This window comes from Stegostoma tigrinum, chromosome 4 (assembly GCF_030684315.1).
Source record: "Stegostoma tigrinum isolate sSteTig4 chromosome 4, sSteTig4.hap1, whole genome shotgun sequence".
Taxonomy (NCBI): Eukaryota; Metazoa; Chordata; class Chondrichthyes; order Orectolobiformes; family Stegostomatidae; genus Stegostoma; species Stegostoma tigrinum.
Genome location: NC_081357.1, coordinates 125,684,521 through 125,703,147, shown reverse-complemented (window position 1 = coordinate 125,703,147; position 18,627 = coordinate 125,684,521). Strand labels below are relative to the sequence as shown.

At 41.9% G+C, this 18,627-nt stretch overlaps 1 protein-coding gene across 1 annotated transcript; it reads left to right on the top strand.

Annotated features, from left to right (window-relative positions):
• The first annotated feature begins 8,683 nt into the window (after positions 1 to 8,683).
• LOC125452766 (rho-related GTP-binding protein RhoB) lies at positions 8,684 to 10,513 on the top strand. Its single transcript, XM_048531592.2, has one exon. The coding sequence runs from the start codon at positions 8,825 to 8,827 to the stop codon at positions 9,413 to 9,415; it is 591 nt and encodes a 196-aa protein (XP_048387549.1). The 5' UTR covers positions 8,684 to 8,824; the 3' UTR covers positions 9,416 to 10,513.
• The last annotated feature ends 8,114 nt before the right edge of the window (positions 10,514 to 18,627 follow it).

Genomic DNA, 18,627 nt, shown 5'->3' with positions numbered 1-18,627 from the left:
CTTCTCCCAATTTACAGCCATTCAGGTAGTAATCTATCTGCTTATTTTTGCTTCAGGAGTGAATAACCTATAATTTATCTAAATTATGCTGCATCTGCCATTGATTTGCTCACTCACCCAACCTGTCCAGATCATGCGGAAGGATCTCTGCATAGTTGTCACAGTCTCTTCTGCGAGACTTTGTCAAACGCTAGTCCAAATATGCTCCATCAACTGGCTCCACCTTGTCAACTCTACTAGTTATGTCTTCATAGAATTCTCACAGATTTGTCAAGCATGATTTCCCCTTCATAAATCCGTGCTGCTTCTGTCTGATCCTGCCACTGCTTCCTAAATGCTCTGCTGTCAAGTTCTTGATAATGGATTTGAGAATTTCCCCCACTAACGATGTTAGGCTTATTGGTCGAGAATTCTCTGTTTCCTCTCTACCTCCCTTTCTGAATATTGGAGTGATATTAGCCACCCTCCAATCTGCAGAGACTGTTTCAGAGCTTATAGAATCCTGGGAGATGACCACCAATGCAACCATTATTTCGAGAGCCAAAATGTGACCCAACTTTTTTTTGTCGAAGGAGAAGAAAATTAGAAGTGGTGTAGAAACAAGGTAAGTGGATTATTAATGAGGCATAAATTCATGGAATATAAATGCTGCTCGATATCATGGTTCTAAGCCACCATTAAAATCTGAGGGGGAAAATTGCAAAACCCTTTCTTGATGTTGAATTTGGGTCTTTGTTTTTCATTTTTGCCCTCTTATCTCAGCTTTCTCAACATTGTCCATGCCATGCAAAGCAGGTGAAAATTCCATCCTATGGAAACCCCTTCAGGGCAGTTCATAAAAACAGTCTGCAGGCCACCTCTCCATTGATTTTTCTTGTTTCCCTTCATTATTGTGCTGCCTATAGAGGGTGACCTTAAGTTTAAGGATATGGAGGTTTGGGGGTATCATGTGTTGACATTCCATGCTTTTAATTGTAGATTAATAAAAGTGGTACTTGTCAGTAATATTTTTAATATGTTTCTGATGAACAAGCACATTCGTTGTTTTGGTGACCTTTGTTGTACTAATGAAATAAAAGTTTTATTGAAATCACCCAAAACAAACAATGTCGGTGCTAACATGAAATTTACATGCAAATAAACTTGGTGAGAATTGTCAAAGGAAACCACAATTATAACCTTTTGCAAGATTTCACGTTGTCAAGACAGGCAAGTTGCTGGTTTTATCAGCATTTCTGGGTGTTTTGTTGTTATTTTTAGTTTTCTTTCACTAACTATATATTATTGACTACTGTTTGAAATCACTGTTGGCACCGGATCTAGTGTGAATGTTTCAGAGCTGACTTTCCCCAGACTTATTAGTACGCAAGACCACACTTGTTGGATTTCTGACATCAACCTCATTGTGTAGCCATTGTGAATTCACAGCACAAATTGGCCCTGTTCTGGGAGCTCTCCTGTCAGTAGGAGGAGACAGGAAATAATCCACAGCGACAGCTTTCAAAGACTGCATTCACCACATGAAAGAGCTGCTTTCAATGTTGTTGGAGTGAAAACTCAGAATCAGGTGATGGAGGTCCCCATCATGTGTACATGATGCCTTGGAGATATTCCGAAAGGAAAGCTAACGCATGGCAAGAGTTCCACTGGGATTCCAGGCCATTGCTCTACAGGATAAGTGTTACAATCTGCTTTTGCACATATTCTAAATAAACTGATTTCATCTTAAACTTAAAGTCCATCAGCCAAAACCATGCTTGATTCTGAACATGTGGATGAATTGAGAAAAAAATATCAGGGAATTACACCTGTGCTAAGTTTCAGATGACTTCAGTTGACTTTCATACGAAATGAATAACTTTTACAAGAGCACTTTTGAAAATCTAAGATATCATGCGTATTACACAAAGGCCGAAAATCTGGTAACAATCATCCTCTCAACTTTTTCTTTCATGGCATGTGGTTGTCATTGTCTCGGCCAGCATTTATTGCCCAGCCCTAATTGGCCCTGTAAAGGTGGGGATGAACTGCCTTCTTGAACCACTGCAGTACATGTGGTACAGTTGCATGCACTGAGCTGTTAGAAGCGTAACAGGAGTTGGCTGTTCAAATCTTCAAGCCCACTCTGACATTCAATATAATCTTAGCTGATCAGCCAACTCAATATCCTGCTTGTGTTTTCTTCCCATATCCTTTGGTCCCTTCAGCACTAAGAGCTACATCAAACTTCTTGAAAACATTCAATATTTTGGCCCCAACCATTTTCCGTAGCAGAGAATTCCATAGATATATCGGTATGTAGCTGAAGAAATTTCGCCTTATCTCAGTCCTACGTGACTTTCCCCTCTCCATAAATTGTGACCCTTCTCACTTGTATACAGGTGTCACGTTAGCAGTTTTCCAACCATCTAGTACTTCTCCAGAATCCAGCAATTTTTGGAAGATTACAACCAATGCATCCACTATCTCTGTAATGTTGATAGCTCCAAGTAAGAATAGTGTTTGGTTTTGAGGTGAACTTGTAGCTGATGATTTCTCCATGTATTTGCTTCCCCTTTGATTTCTCTTCGCTGTCTGACACCACTGATAGTTTAACTCTCCCCATATTATGTATCAGATTGGATCTTACCACTTTTTTTCTTCAGATGGCGCTCTTGCCGAATTTGACGTTTCTCTCGTAGCAGAAGTAATGTCCTACTCTGCTGAAATAGAAAAAAGCAGAAGTCTACTATTCCGCTTGTTGCAAAAGTAGTGTCCATGTTAAGAAACAAATTTATTGCAAACAGAGGTGTTAATCTTGGGATGAAGATATAGGCGTTCACATATATATATATAGTATATATCACAGGTCTGACTGAGATTGAAGGGGTGTGCTGTTTCCTTTTCTAGTCCTCTTTGTCTATTTACCATAGCAAATTTTAATCAAGTTGACGATACGGCCAAATATGTGGACCGTGTTAAAAACATATCAACCAGCTTTTAGTCAACAATGAATAACTGGTTAATTACCTTAATTAAACCTACTTAAATGTAAAGTTTATTGGCAGTTTTTATTCTGTAAATATATATACACCTATCCTTTCGAAATAAACTACCACACAAACGCAAGACTGATGATAAACGCGAAAATTAAAACTCTGTAGAGTTTGATTGTTAAAGTATGTTGCCCAAATAATGAAAAGTTAGAAATAAGATTATTCTGATTCTGAAATTATTCTGCACACACAAACCAATGGCAGCAAAATAGTTGTAGTTGGCTGGGGAAACACCTTCACTTCAGACGTTGGTGGTAGATTCCAATGAATCCTTTTAGAGAACCTCCATGAATGCTAAAGATAACTTTTGGTGGATTTTTAGTTCACACATTTTGATAAGAGGAATTGCAAAGAACTAAAGGGAAAGAAAGAGATCAATGTGCTGCTGATCTTCAGGTAGGTCAAAATCTCTCGCTGAATTCAAAACTACATTTCTATCCCACGCAAAAAGTGCCCATATCCTTGAAAGTTCTCCAGTCTGTATGACCCCACCTGAATTCCCTGCTCCTTGTAAGTGCAACATTATTTTTGTTGTATCCAGTGCCTTTTCCTTAGCAAACCACCCCCTGTGAAAAATATATACTGGGGAGACAACTATTCACTGAGAGCTGAAAGACACCTACAGCTTTCACCACTGCTAAGTATAGCAGTCAACAATTAAAGAACTGTGGCCTCAGGTTAAAAATCTAACATGTCATCATTTTTATTCCTGTCTCTACCAGTTAGCCTTTAAAAGAACTTATTACCTGAGTTTGCGTGTGTGATTGGTGTCATTTTTGGGGAGAAAGGATTAGTCAGCAAAAGAAAACTTTCTTTTCACTCAAGAAAGCCTTTATTTTGATCTACTAAATACATCTTTAATTAGTGTCAAATAGCTGCCTGATCAAAGAAATAAAAAATATGGGTTGCAATCAATCAAGCGGGGATTAAAAAGGGAGGAGCTGAGTTACCATTCTTCAGCTGGTCACAACAGGCTTGCATAACAAACTTGAGCAAATGAGTCTCACAACACTTCTGCTTCACACTAGCTACAGTGTGCAATGACACAAAGGGAAATTTAATACTGTAGTAAGTTCCAAGACAGCACACACATGTCAGTGTATCAGTTAACTCCAACATATGTTACAATAATTGCCACAACGTGCAAATTATGCATAGAGTCAGTGGGTCATCTTTGCCCATTGTTAGATGCAAGTGACACACATATTTTGTGCTTCCCTACTTGTAAAAATTTGCTTCCTTTTATCACTTCTTGCATTTTTTGGCACGTTGTTTCCATTATGAATCTTCTTTCTTCAGTTCTGTTCAAAAGTAGATCTGATTCACCACGTTATGATCATGTATTAAGCAAGAAAGCAGGTCCCGAATTCACCCAAGCCAGAACAAAGATCAAACCTAATGCCAGCAATATCAATCTGATTTGGACCTACTGTCCAACCAACTGAACCAACCAATCTCACAAGGGCTCTGAATTGCTGTAGCAACACATATTGTGACACACTGTGGTCCAGGCTGGTAGAGGTTCCAAATCTCTTCCCAGCACATGAGCGACCAGGAATCTGACCTATTCTTACCATCTACCATTTGTGTATGTTGCAAGGATTCACCATGCTATGTATACAACTTCCTTGGCTATCAAGTCCTGGAGTTGGACTTGAACATGAAGCTTCTGGATCAGAGGCAGGATTGCAACTGCTTCACTACAAGATTTATTATGAATTCACAAATTCTTATTTACAATTTCATAGACTTTGGAGAATCAGGGTTCTGATTAAAAATTTTCTGAAGATCTTATTAGTTGCCAGTTTTTTCTAAGCAACAAAATTAATAGCCTAAAATATTCAAAATTAGAAAAGAAATTGACATTTTCAGAATAATTGCAATTGTCTATTGAATTATCCTTTATTGCCTTCATTAAACTTTTCAACTGTCTCTTCAATAGTCTCTCCAAAAGCTTTGGCTTGCACTGCAAAAGCAGTGATTTCGTGAGCTGAATTTAAATTGAAAATACTATCTTAGGATTCATGTGCACCCTTCCGCAAGTTGTGCTGATAGAATATTTTTTCTTGAGGGTCTAATACTTTGCAGCCTTCCTTTGATGTTATTTTGAAAAAAAAGGATACTTCTCAAGATTTTATTGAGATAAAATTAAACCAAATGTGTTTTAACTAGAAAGCTTGTGAAAAACTGCATGTAAGAAACATTTTGACCATGCATTGAATAAACATCCGTTGTAGTTTAGATTGGATGATCATGGTGAGAGAAAAGGTGAGGTCATTCTGTTGCATTCTATGCATCTTGTACTAAGCAGTTTTTCAATTAGCAGATGAACATAAATGGTTTTGAATAGGCATATCTTGTTCTTTCCGGTGACTTTAATTGTTTAACATGTTCAAATGTGAATGGTACACTTCCTTTCACCTTAGAGCAATAGTTATGTTTGCTCATTTGCTCATGTTTACAGACATAACCCTCAAACAATGCACTGCTAAATATGCTGCATCTTCAGGCTCAGAGGTTTGGCAAGAGTTGGTGCAGAAAGAAGCAGGGAAAATTTATAACACTTTCTCTTCACTCTGATATACAAGCAATGGTGGTACATTTTCATCTGATTGTTACCATCGTGTGCTGTGTTTCTCAACAAAGTAAGATTTGCCAAATGTTCTTGTACTGATATTGTTTGGAATTATCTGAATGAACTGCTGAAAAGTACTAACAAGTCTCTGGATCTGAAATGTAAAGTATTTTAAGTTTGATCCTAAAAGTTTAGAGATTTATTTTCATTTTACGGCATTTCAACTTTAATTATTTGAAACAAAGCAAAATGTGACCAACAAAATAGTCTATGACTACGTCAAACAAATGATGAGTCATTCAAAATCAACAGAGACTGACTTTTTCAAATTATTTCACATTGGTATTCCTTGGAGGCAGTCGAGAGGGGAAAATTCCAATGTATTCTCAAAGCAGATGTACTCAGACTTCACAACCGATAAATCATAGTTGAATATTTAACTAACTGAATTTGTCTCTTGTCTCTACTTAGAAATCCTAGCTCCAGCTTCAGGTTTATTGATATCCTAACTATACAACAACAGTTTGCAGTTGATAACTTTCACTATTCACAGTTAGTCCTTGGGAGGTGATGTCTATGGAAACCCCAGACTAAGTGAGAGTGGGGAATCATAATCTACAGTGAATACTTTTACAATGAAAATAAATAAAAACAAACGAATAAATACATTTAATTAAATTCCAGACTAATTACGCATGCAATGATGGAGTTTCATTCAATTCTCTGACTAAAATGTTAGCCACTGCACACATTGCATTGAGAATGCTCCATTCAGGGTAAATAATTATCATGCGAGACATGGAGCTGAAATAAAGTGGGAAATCGAGTCTGCATTTCTAACCATCCCATCTAAGCACAGTTGATAATAAACACTCTCCATTGCTATTTTAAAATCTGTTTAGCCATTGACTGTGTTTCACCAAGGTGTAAGCAGCTTGAAATAATTTCGGTTTATGTTCATGGGCTGTAGCAGTTTGTGGAAAGTAACTGGTGTCGTTCATTGTGAAGTGATGCTACCCCAGTCCAACTCAAACATAACATAAACTTGAGTTCCATAACACTGACATCTTGAGCATGCTTTACATGCACATGACTTACTATCATTTACACAATGCAGGGATGAAACAAAAACATCTGGCATTGCAAAAATCATTTTTTTTCTGAATAAACTAAACAAAGAACTCCAGATGCTGAAGGTCTCAAACAGAAACAGAAATTGCTGGAGAAACTCAGCCGGTCTGGCATAAGAAAACTGAATTAATGATTTGAGTCCAGTGATCCACCAACAAAACTGTTAGCGGACAACAGGAAAGTGGTATTTATGCTAAAGTTAATGTTGAGGGAGGGGGTGGGGAAGGGGAAAGGTGAACAGCTAGGTGCAGGTGGAGCCCAGAATGAGAAAAATATGAAAGGGGGTAGATAAACAAGGAGATTACGGAAATCAGGCCAGGATAGAAGAACAGCTGAATAAGTGACAATAAGGGCTTAGTGTAGGAGAGAATTGGTATAATGTACTGAATGCAATGCATAGAATGTGATATTGAGCCCAGGAGTACATGAGAATGGGTGACTGTGCTAAAAGCAATGTCTATCATAACCAGATTCAGTGTGAAGTTTGGTTAAAAAAAATACATGGAAGGATGGAATCAGGTTCTGAAGCTAATGAACTCCATGCTGAGTCCTACAGGCTGCAGAATTTCCAAGTGGAAAATGAGGTGTTGTTCTTTGAGCATGGGTTGAGTTTCACTGGAGCACTGCAGCAACCCGAGACAGAGATGTTGGCCAGGGAACACAGTGGTGCATTGAAGTGACAGGAAACGGGAAGCTCAGAGTCATTTTTGCAGACAAAATGTAGGTGTTCCGTGAAGCACTCGCACTGTCAGTGTTTCTTCTCCCCGATGTAGATAAGACCACATTGTGAGCAGCCAATACAGTAGACTAGATTGAGTGAGGTGCAGGTAACTGCTGCTTCTGAAAACACATCAGCTCTGATGAAAACTAGACTCAGAACGTTAGTTTGCTCTCCCCACGGATGCTGTCTGACCCAGAGACAATAGGAACTGCAGATGCTGGAGAATCTGAGATAACAAGTTGTAGAGCTGGATGGGCGCGGCAGGCCAGGCAGCATCAGAGGAGCAGGAAAGCTGATGTTTCGGGCCTAGACCCTTCAGAATTTATTTTCTGAAGGGTCTAGGCCCGAAACGTCACTTGCTGCTCCTCGCTGTGTTCATCCACCTTTATACCTTGTTATCTGCTGTCTGACCCCGCTGCGACTTCCAGCATTTTATGTTTTCATACAGATTCCAGCATCTGCAGTAAATTCACTACTTCGGCTGGACCAAAACCAGCCCAGTTTGTCTCCTTCCACTACCGCACCACACAACCAGCCCAGCTCTTCTCCTCCACCCACTGCATCCCAAAACCAGTCCAGCCTGTCTCTGCCTCCCTAACCTGTTCTTCCTCTCACCTATCCTTCCTCCCACCCCAAGCCGCACCTCCATCTCCTACCTACTAACCTCATCCCACCTCCTTGACCTGTCCGTCTTCCCTGGGCTGACCTATCCCCTCCCAACCTCCCCACCTATACTCTCTCCACCTATCTTCTTTTCTCTCCATCTTCGGTCTGCCTCCCCCTCTCTCCCTATTTATTCCAGAACCCTCTCCCCATCCCCCTCTCTGATGAAGGGTCTAGGCCCGAAACGTCAGCTTTTGTGCTCCTGAGATGCTGCTGGGCCTGCTGTGTTCATCCAGCCTCATTTTATTATATTGGATTCTCCAGCATCTGCAGTTCCCATTATCACTTCGGCTGGAACGTGTGTTTGGGGCATTGGATGCTTTAAACTTCTTTGATGTAAAATGATATTGCTTCAAACGGTTTCTCCGCTGAGGAGAGATGAGTGGGAGTTTTTTTTCAATCGGCCACCCCCTCTTTGACTGCTCTCTCCTGCTGTCTGGGAGCACCTCCCCAACAGCCCGACTCCAATCAGTGAGCTCTTGCAGTCGATGAGCTCAGAGAGGAGCTTCCCATTGGATTGCTATATTTAGGAGGCAGCGCTACCCCTTTATAAAGGCAGCGCCGAAGCTGCAGCCCGGATCACACTGTATGAGTCAGTCGGTTGGTAGAGAGAGGGGGGGTCAATTGCACTCTAAAGCTCAGCGTTGCACCGATAGCTGCTGTTTGTGAAGCGGGTAGATACAGAGAGAAGTGGGGAGTATGGCTGCTATTCGGAAGAAGCTGGTGGTGGTGGGAGATGGAGCCTGCGGGAAGACCTGTCTCCTGATTGTCTTCAGCAAAGACGAGTTCCCCGAGGTCTATGTGCCGACTGTGTTTGAGAACTACGTGGCGGACATCGAGGTGGACGGGAAGCAGGTGGAGTTGGCTCTGTGGGACACGGCAGGCCAGGAGGACTACGACCGTCTGAGACCCCTCTCTTACCCGGACACCGATGTCATTCTGATGTGCTTCTCGGTGGACAGCCCGGACTCGCTGGAGAACATCCCCGAGAAGTGGGTGCCCGAAGTCAAACACTTCTGCCCCAACGTGCCCATCATTCTTGTGGCTAACAAGAAGGACCTGAGGAACGATGAGAACGTCAGGAACGAGCTGGCTCGAATGAAGCAGGAGCCGGTGAAGACCGAGGACGGCCGAGCCATGGCTGTCCGTATCGGAGCCTATGACTACCTGGAGTGTTCGGCTAAGACCAAGGAGGGGGTCCGGGAGGTGTTCGAGACGGCTACCCGGGCAGCCCTTCAGAAGAGAGCCCGACCCAGCACAGGCTGTACTAACTGCTGTTCCGTCTTATGATGCTGTTTACTACCGACTGACGCTCTCTGGGAAACCGAACTCTCATATTTATCACACTCTCTCTTCCCCCGTTTTGGACAGACTTCAATCGAGCGGGGGATGAGTCAACTGGGGAGTGAGGAGGGTTTTTTCTGGGGGGGGTGGAATGGGATGGGACAAGGTTCTCTCTCCTGAAGAGTCGATGGATCCACTGACTGGGGGGTGGGGTGGGGTTCGTTAAGCTCTTAACATCACATCACGTTGATTTTCGGCCAAGACTGGACCAGCGAACCCTTTTCCTGAGACTGTGTGCTGTGATGGGGCAGACTGGGACTGGAAATATGTCGTTGTTTGTGTGGTTTTTAATCTGTAAATTATCTGAGCATTTTTCACTCGCGAGAAAAGATTAGGACTCTTTGTCTTTAATGCCTCCTTGGTTCTATCTGGTAGACGGGAGGCAACAGAATGAGATCAAGCTTTGTCAAGGGGTTGGGGTGGATGGGGGTAGGGTACAGTCTCTATTCCTGGCTTCACTGTTTTTGGGGGTGGGGGCGCGGGAATGGTGTTAGATCGCACTGAGACTTGCTACAAGAACACGAGCCACTTCCTGCTCGGACACATTGCTGGACACTTCCTTCTCCCCCCCCCCCCCTCTCCCCCGCCCCCGAGTTGTTTTTTGGGGGTGGTGGCCGCGTATTGGTCTCCCTTACCATGTCCCTCTATCCAAGAATGACTGCTCTCAATGCCAAACCGTTCGAATTACTTTCTTATTTTGTAAAGTAAATACTGCTCTGGCATCTCACCCAAAAAAGTTTTGGGACATTTTAAAAAAAAAAATTGTTGAAGAATGAGAAGATGCATTTTCTGTGCTGACAGTGTTTCTTTCTAGAAGGGAAATGACAGCCCTTTTTAAAGAGGCTGAAAAGTGCATTTAATATTTTTGATACGTTTCCCAAGTGGGTACTGAGGTTGATCATTGTCTCAGTTTCAAAAAAAGACTAACGAAAAATGGCGAAGCTTGCAAGACGACGCGTTTGTTTACAGAATCCTATACTGAATTGTAAGCTGTGTACATCCATTTTCACGAAGGGAAATTATTAAATATAATCGGACCCCGTTCTTTTTGTATCTGGTTTGTAGTTATTTTGAATTTGCTGACGGGCAGAATGAGGTTTTTGTTTCAAACTTTACACCGGGTGTCTGCGCACTGTTCCTACACTTGTAACGAAGGGACCTTCACCTTTTGTTTTGCTGCCGTGAACAGACTGGGTGCGGGCAAAGTGCCTGTTTTTTTAAATCCCGAGCTCAAAATTGTAAGCGACCTACTGTTTTCTTTAAGCGGAGTCGGTCTTTGAAGAAATGGGTGCGGTCAGTTTTCTGCAGAGCCGATGCGCTCGGAGGTCTTTAAAAGAAGCCGCCTTACACACTCGACATGGCTTACTTGGAGTTTAGTGCCTTTTTATTTTCGGTGAATGTGTTCACTTGTGCGTTTAAAAATGAAGCATCACTTCCTCTGAATGCAAGCTTAACGATATTTTTACTGACTAAAATAATTGGCCTCGAGAAAACTGCTTTCATTGTAAACATTAAGCTCATGAGCAGTTAGATGGCATGCTGCGAAATGAACCAAGACTGTTGGGCGTAAAGCAAACAATTATCACCCGTTCTGTGTTGTTGAACAGTACAGATAACTGTTGTGGAGTACGGACTGCATTCAACTACTGATGCCCCTTCGTGACGACAGCGTCCCACCAGCCATGGGAGATGACTTTTATAGTAACTTGACCAAACTGTCATGGCAGGGGCTGTTAAATGGCTTGCTATTAAGTGTGGGTGATTGCCCCGTTCTTCCTCCCCACCCCATCAACTTTCCCCTGGTCTTCAATAGCTTTGGCTAAAATAGCCAGATAGAATTTAGCTGAAGTGCTACAACTGACTGGGACCACTACAGAAATTTTCTTACAGAATGCAAATAATTGTGCATCACTGTACAGTCATTTTTTTTTCAGTATGAATGGTTTTGAGTAACCTCTTTCAATGAGGGAAATGTTGCATTACCACTAACACTTTTTTCTTGGCTATATTTTCGATAGATTTCACTAATGTTCAGGCTATATGAAAATTGGGATGTTGGTAGATGCAATTTCACACTCTAAATTGCAGTTAGAAAATGATCTTGCCGAACATGCTGAGTTTTTCAGTAGTTTATTTTTGAAACCTTGTACTTTCCTCCTTTCAATTTTTTAAACTGCCTTCAATATTGCACATTAGTCTGTTTTGTTTTTCCTGGTGCTGCTGTCTTTTGATTCTTTAATTGTTCTGTTTAGTGACTTTTGGGGTGGGGGGGGGAAGTACCAACAGAATGATCTGTTTTGGTAAAGCAAGCACTAGAATTTTGCAACACTGAAAATGCTCAATAGGCAGCAAACCTGTCTGCCTTTGAAATCAATGTTTTCAATTCTTGTGTTACACTGGTGATTCAGGCCCACAGGGTGAAATCTAAGAACTGAAATCCTCCAATGCAAATCAACTTATGCGCCTATACACAAACCATGCTTGTGGCCCTGCTGCATAGTTAACTGTTTGAATCACTTGTGTGATTACAGTAATGATTAAGGTAATTACACTTAGATCATGCTTTATGTATTTTTTAAACTGCAAGATAGTTTGTCATTCCTGCATGGGTGGGGAAATGGTTGCTTTGATTACAGCCAATCATTGGTCACTTGGATAGCAGAAGCCCCCAAACAAATGCTGGTACTTGTATGGCAGCTATTGTGGATGATTGAATTCACCTATTTGTTTGGTCTTGTGACTGACTTGCTGAATAAAAGCCAGAAGGGGCAACAAATCTAAATCTGCAGGCACTTGTGAACATAGCTGGCAAAAGAACAGATTGTCTGTCTGCTTGCCTACCTGATTTCAACTGTGGTTTAAGGGGAAGTTGCAGTTCAATTTTTCACTTTTCCATTTGGGAGTGATCTAATTTCTAGAATGCCCTCTTCCCTTGTGCAGAATGGGGAGACTTGATGCTCCCAGATATTTAATACAACATGATTTGACTATGCCAATAATAAGGCTTTTCAGGACATGAGCAGTTGAGTTTGTCTTTCAGTTTAGAACATTGGTCTAAGGTTCTGTTCAGAGTCCATGCTTAGAATTTGGGCTTCTCTTTCGTGGACTATAATGGGTCCAGTGTGTGTATCCTCACTCCATGTTATAATATTTGGTACCACATTTTGTTCAGGACATGCAAAGAAATAATACTATTTAAAAATTGAAGTGTAGCTCTGTTGAAGGCTATCTGCTTTTAGATAGTCTAATATCAAAACCAAGGCTGTCCAATAGGACCACACTTGTCCATGATCTTGGCCATGCTTTATTGACCCTGCAGTAAGTTTGAAATGAAACTAAACATCTTCCTCAACCCAACTTTTTTCTTTCTAGCCTAATTGCTGAAATCCTATTTCTATAAGCCAGTTGGTGATATTTGTTCTCTTTAAGCTATTCTTCTGCAGAATTGACTTCATGCTTGAAGCAGGGAGTAACATTTTTCCATACTAGAGAATAATTGATGGCAAAGTCTATGCCTTGTCACTTGTTTCAAATGGCTGCACTGTTGTAATTCCCCCAATATGCACTTTCATGGAAGTATTGGAGTATGATATCTATCCTTTAGCTTGGCCATGTTTGACTGGTGGGTATATCTCCAAGAGAAGTCACCTTTTGGCTCACTTCTGCATTTTCCAATAACATCCATCATGGTTAGAATTGGAGAACCTTTGACATTTGTTCTAAATTCAACATTGTACTCATTTTAGAGCATGACCCACTCAACTGAGTGTGTGGCAGGCAATCGTCTCCTTTGTATAAACAGAATAATATTTGCTTCCACGTTTAATACTGGTGGCTGCTAATCCATGCCTGGCTCAACAGTTTTCCCCTTTCCCTCTATCTGCCTATATTCCGGCACTTGGTCCATAGTCTTGAATGTTACAGAATTTCAAGTACTCGTGGTAGTCTCTAATCCTGTCAATTTCCCTTTGACAAAATTATGTCTTGTTGACCATGCAATGTAACTGATTTCTATTTATCTTGCCTGCACCTCAAAACCAACAGAACTGTGGCTGCTGTAAATCAGGAATAAAAACAAGTTGGTGGAAAAGCTCAATAGGTCTGGCAGCAGTGAAGGGGAGAAAAATCAATTAATGCTTCACATCCAGTTACCCTTAAGTTCTGAAAACCTGAAAGGTTAACTGATTTTTATTTAAAGATGCTGCCAGATCTGAGCTTCTCCACCTTCTGTTTTTGTACAGCTCTTGGATTGTTCCTTGGCTGTAACAGCTGGCACTTGTCCAACCTCTTGGTTAATCTGCTGCATCTTGGGCAACAGCTTGGTTAACTTCCTCTGCACCCCTAACAGTGCAAGCATTTTGTTCCTGTAATGCAGTGATCAGAACTGTACATAGCCATATAGCATGGGTACAGGCCCCTTGGCCCAAACTGATCCATGGTGTCTGTTCAGTGAGTTGCAACTGCTCACACTTGGTCCATATCTTTTTTAATCCTTCCCATGCAAATGTTTTTAAACTGTTGCAATTGTACCTGTCTCAATCACTTTCTCTCTGGCAGCACATACCATGTACACCACCCTCTCCTTGAAATTGCCTTTCAGGGCTCGCTCTTGCGGTTTTCAATTCCACATCCCTTGGTGGGGGAAAGACTATGCATTCATCCTGCCTATGACCCTCATCTCATTTTATCTCAATGAGGTCACCCCTTATTCTCCTATTTTCCAAGGAATAATGTCCTATCCTGGCTGGCTTGGCCCTCTAACTCAGGCCTACTAGTCCTGGCAACATCCTCAAATCCTCTGCACTCTTCCCTGTGTGACTATGCCTTTCCCATAACAGGGTGACTGTACACAACACTCCAGATGTGACCTCACCAATGACTGTTACAACCATAACATAACATCACAGCTTGTATACTGAAGGCTAGCATACTAAATGCCTTCTTCACCACCCCATGTAACTTGCAATGAACTTGTACTCCCAGGTCCCTCTGTTCTACAACACGCTGCAGGACCTTACCATTTATTGTATAAATATAAATCCTACCTTGGTTTGACTTTCCAAAGTGCAATGCTCTCACTTGTCTGTAATGAATTGCATTGGCTGATCCTCAGCCCAATTCCTCATCTGAACAAGATTCCATTAACTTGTGATAACCTTCCTCACTATCAATGATGCTTCAATCTTTAGTGCTATCTGTGAACTTATCATGCTTTGTAAAGTCACAATGAAATTATGTAAATAACAAAGGCCCCAGCACCAACCCTTTATGCCACACCATTAGTCACAGGTCTCCAGTCCAAGAGCCAGCCTTCTACCACTGCCCTCTGCTTCCTACCTTTTGAGCCAATTTTGAATCCCATTAGTGAGCTCTCCAGCAGTGGCCTAACCACCTCTACAAATATTTCTTTATGACTTTATTCTTAATGTCATTGAAGAGCAGTCTGCAGTAGTGCCCATACTTCTGGGCCTGGAGGCTTTGGTTCATGTCCTAATTAATCAAGATGTTCAGATTTTTGCACAAGTTGATTGAAAAAAATTATTTTAATTCAACAAGATTGTGTTCTTTTTAGCAGCTCTTAAGTCTAGTGTCCAGGTTTGAATTCTTGATGGCCAGTGCTGGAGATGCCACTGTTAATCTGTAGGTCAAGAATGCTCAGTGTTGGACACAACACTGCCTCTGTTTTCCCTTAGGGTGCTGCAATCTGTGAACCTTCTTTTAAATTTCACAATGCTGTGATTTTTCTTTAGGAGAACTTCTTCCCCCTCCCCAAGGCCGAACATATCTTTATGGTGCACAAGTAGACTTCCTGCCTCTGGGACAGTACACCCATGGGTTGTAGTCACATCTGTTCCTGAAGTGCCATTGCTGTCTGAACAGGTTATTCTAAAATGAGGAATTGGGAGTGTTTTTAGTCACTTCTGGGGCATGTCATCACTGGCTGGCCAGCATCTACTGCTTGTCCTTGAACATAGTGTTGGTGCACTGCCTCGAATGCTGCAGCATATGAGCTGTAGGCTGCCCACAATGCCCTTAGGTAGGGAATTCCAGGATATTTGACCCCAGTGAATGTGAAGTAATGGTGATATATTTTGAAGTCAGAATGATGAGTCCTATTTATTTGCTGCCTTGACATTCTAGACTGAAGTGATGATTAGGCTTGGGAGGTGCTGTTTAAAGGGATTTCTGCAGTGTGTTTGGTAGGTAGCCCACACTGCTGCTGAGTGTCAGGAACGGAAGGAGTGGATGTTCTGCTAGACTGCTTTGCCATGGATGGTTTTTTCACTGGAGGGTGAAAATGGAACAAGGAGGCATAGCTCAAAATTCAGTGGGCCAGATTTAGGACTGAATTGTGGGGGAACTTGTTCACAAAGGATTGTGAACCTGTGGAATTCCCTGCCCAGTGAAGCAAATGAGGCTACCTTTTGAATGCCTTGTTTTTTAAGGCAAAGATTTTTGAATGGTAATGGAAGGAAGGATTACAGTCAGTGGACAAGTAAATAGAGATAGTAGTAGGAACTGCAGATGCTGGAGAATGAGATAACAAGGTGCAGAGCTGGGTGAACACAGCAGGCCAAGCTGCATCAGAAGCAGGGAGGCTGACGTTTTGGGCCTAGGCAGACTCTTCAGAAAAATGAGTTGCGACCAGAGCTTAGATATTCAGAGCTCCTGCTCCTCCTCCTCCTCTGCCCGAACAACTCTAATTTCAACAGTACCCCAGAAGCTCAATGTGATCGAGCACCTAGTGATATGATTGATTGGAATCTCATGTATTATCTTAAAATATCTTTTTGTGTCCGCTAGTAGATGATACATATTTGTGCCATTATGCATCACAAGTTGTACTTCAATTTGCTGAAGTTAGCTGTTTTGACAGCAGCATTCCTTCTAATTTTCTCACTAGCTGTGATTTCCAGACCAGAGGTTAATGCTGACCAGTGATTAGCTGTGCATTTGAACAGGCATGCAGCTTCTTGAAGGCAAGCTGTCTGAAAAGATAAGAGCAGGAGAATTAAGCATGCCACTGTTGCCAAGTTCCCCCTCTGAGATGTACGTACACACATCCTGACTTTCAACAGTGATACCTGGGCAGCATTTTGGAACTTGCCAAAAATGCTGTTGCAGCTGATGAACTTCACCAATTCAGGAAGTTGGCTCACTAACCCTCCTAAGGGTAATTAGGGAGGGTGACAAATACAGCTTTACCAATGCTGCTCACATCCCATGGAAGAGTATATCCCAGATGGTCAGTTCTGTCTCATTCACTTTCTCACATGCCTTGTCTACAGTTCTCCTCTGTACGTTTGGCCAAACAATCTAAATAACTTGATTATACAAGTCATTCTCACCATGGAAGCCAATCTTCTTGTGATTCAAACTTACTTTGTCATTAAAGTATTTACAACATGGGAAAAATATTCATGTGTCCAGCTAGCCTGTTCTACATCAAACACACGTTCACACTAATCCTATTTTCAGAACCTTGGACCTTTTTGTATGCTTATGGCATTTCAAGTGCTCATCTAAATGCTTCCGTGCAGATGGAGGGAAAGTGGAATATAGTTAATTGTCCATTTTTGGAGAGCCAGTGGAAGTCCAATGGGACCAATAGCCACCTCCTGCTTTGTGCTGGTTTAGTTCTATGAACTTATCAAACGTCACTGATTTCCACAGCTGCAAATAAAAATGTTTACATTGAGCATCATGTTGATACTACATTCCCCTCTCCTGGACATTGTAAAACTGAGCTCTAGAGTCATTCTAGCCAGTTAGCCTATTGCTTTTTAATTTTAAAAAAACTTTCTGTAGTTTGTACATTACATCACATAAGTGACCACCTGCTTTTTATAAAATCATCAGATTTGATTGTAATCACTCTCCCAGAGAACACTGGCAAACCCCATGAATGCTCATTCCCTTTTCTGCTGTGCTGACTCATGCTGGGATACAGTTTTACAGGCCACAAATACTCAAATTCTCTGTGGTATTAGGAACTGCAGATGCTGGAGAATCTGAGATAACCAGGTATAGAGCTGGATGAACGCAACAGGCCAAGTAGCATCAGAGGAGCAGGAAAGCTGATGTTTTGGGTCTGGACCCTTCTTCAGAAAATGCACAAATTCTTTGTGTGTGTGTGTATGTATATAACAGTGTTTAACTTTGAGTTTAATTTATATTCTGTGTGGTCCAACAAAATTGTTAGTCAGTTTTAGAGTCTAGTTTGTGAGCTTGGGCCCTTAGTTCTGAGAAGTCTGGAGGCCCGTTTTGTTGTTTATTTTTAACAGATTTTACAACGTGGCATTAAGGAGCTGTGTTTAACATTACTGTACATTATGAAGAAGAAAGTGAAAATAAACTCTGCTACTGCCTAGCAAAGTGGGTTCGGTGCCACACACACACACTATGATTAACAACCCAGAAAATCCACTGGTCTCTGTGTGATTGTGGTGCCTGAAGTGTTAAACTGAAGAAATCTGACCGGAAAACTGCTGAGGACTGAGCTTAAGGAAGTTGTGTTTGCTCTGAGGTTAAAATAGTACAGTTGACTTTATAGTTTGTAGGTTTCTTGGTGAGAAAATGCTGAAGAATAATAGCATCTAATGAATGCATATCAATTCACCAAACTGATACTAGTTATAACGAGGACTACTTCTCACTCAGGCTTTTTGAGGATCTTGCTGGGGCATAAAGGATAGTGCACATTTTAGGTTAATAAAATGTGGGGCTGGATGAACACAGCTGGCCCAGCAGCATCTCAGGAGCACAAAAGCTGACATTTCGGGCCTAGACCCTTCATCAGAGAGGGGGATGGGGTGAGGGTTCTGGAATATATAGGGAGAGAGGGGGAGGTGGACCGAAGATGGAGAGAAAAGAAGATAGGTGGGGAGGGGATAGGTCAGTCCAGGGAAGACAGACAGGTCAAGGTGGGATGAGGTTAGTAGGTAGGAAACGGAGGTGCGGCTTGGGGTGGGAGGAAGGGATGGGTGAGAGGAAGAACAGGTTAGAGAGGCAGAGACAGGCTGGACTGGTTTTGGGATGCAGTGGGTGGAGGGGAAGAGCTGGGCTGGTTGTGTGGTATAGTGGGGGGAGGGGACGAACTGGGCTGGCTTTGGGATGCGGTGGGGGAAGGGGAGATTTTGAAGCTGGTGAAGTCCACA

Coding starts and splice junctions, on each gene's coding strand:
- LOC125452766 (XM_048531592.2), top strand. CDS start 8,825: ATGGCTGCTATTCGGAAGAAGCTGGTGGTGGTGGGAGATGGAGCCTGC.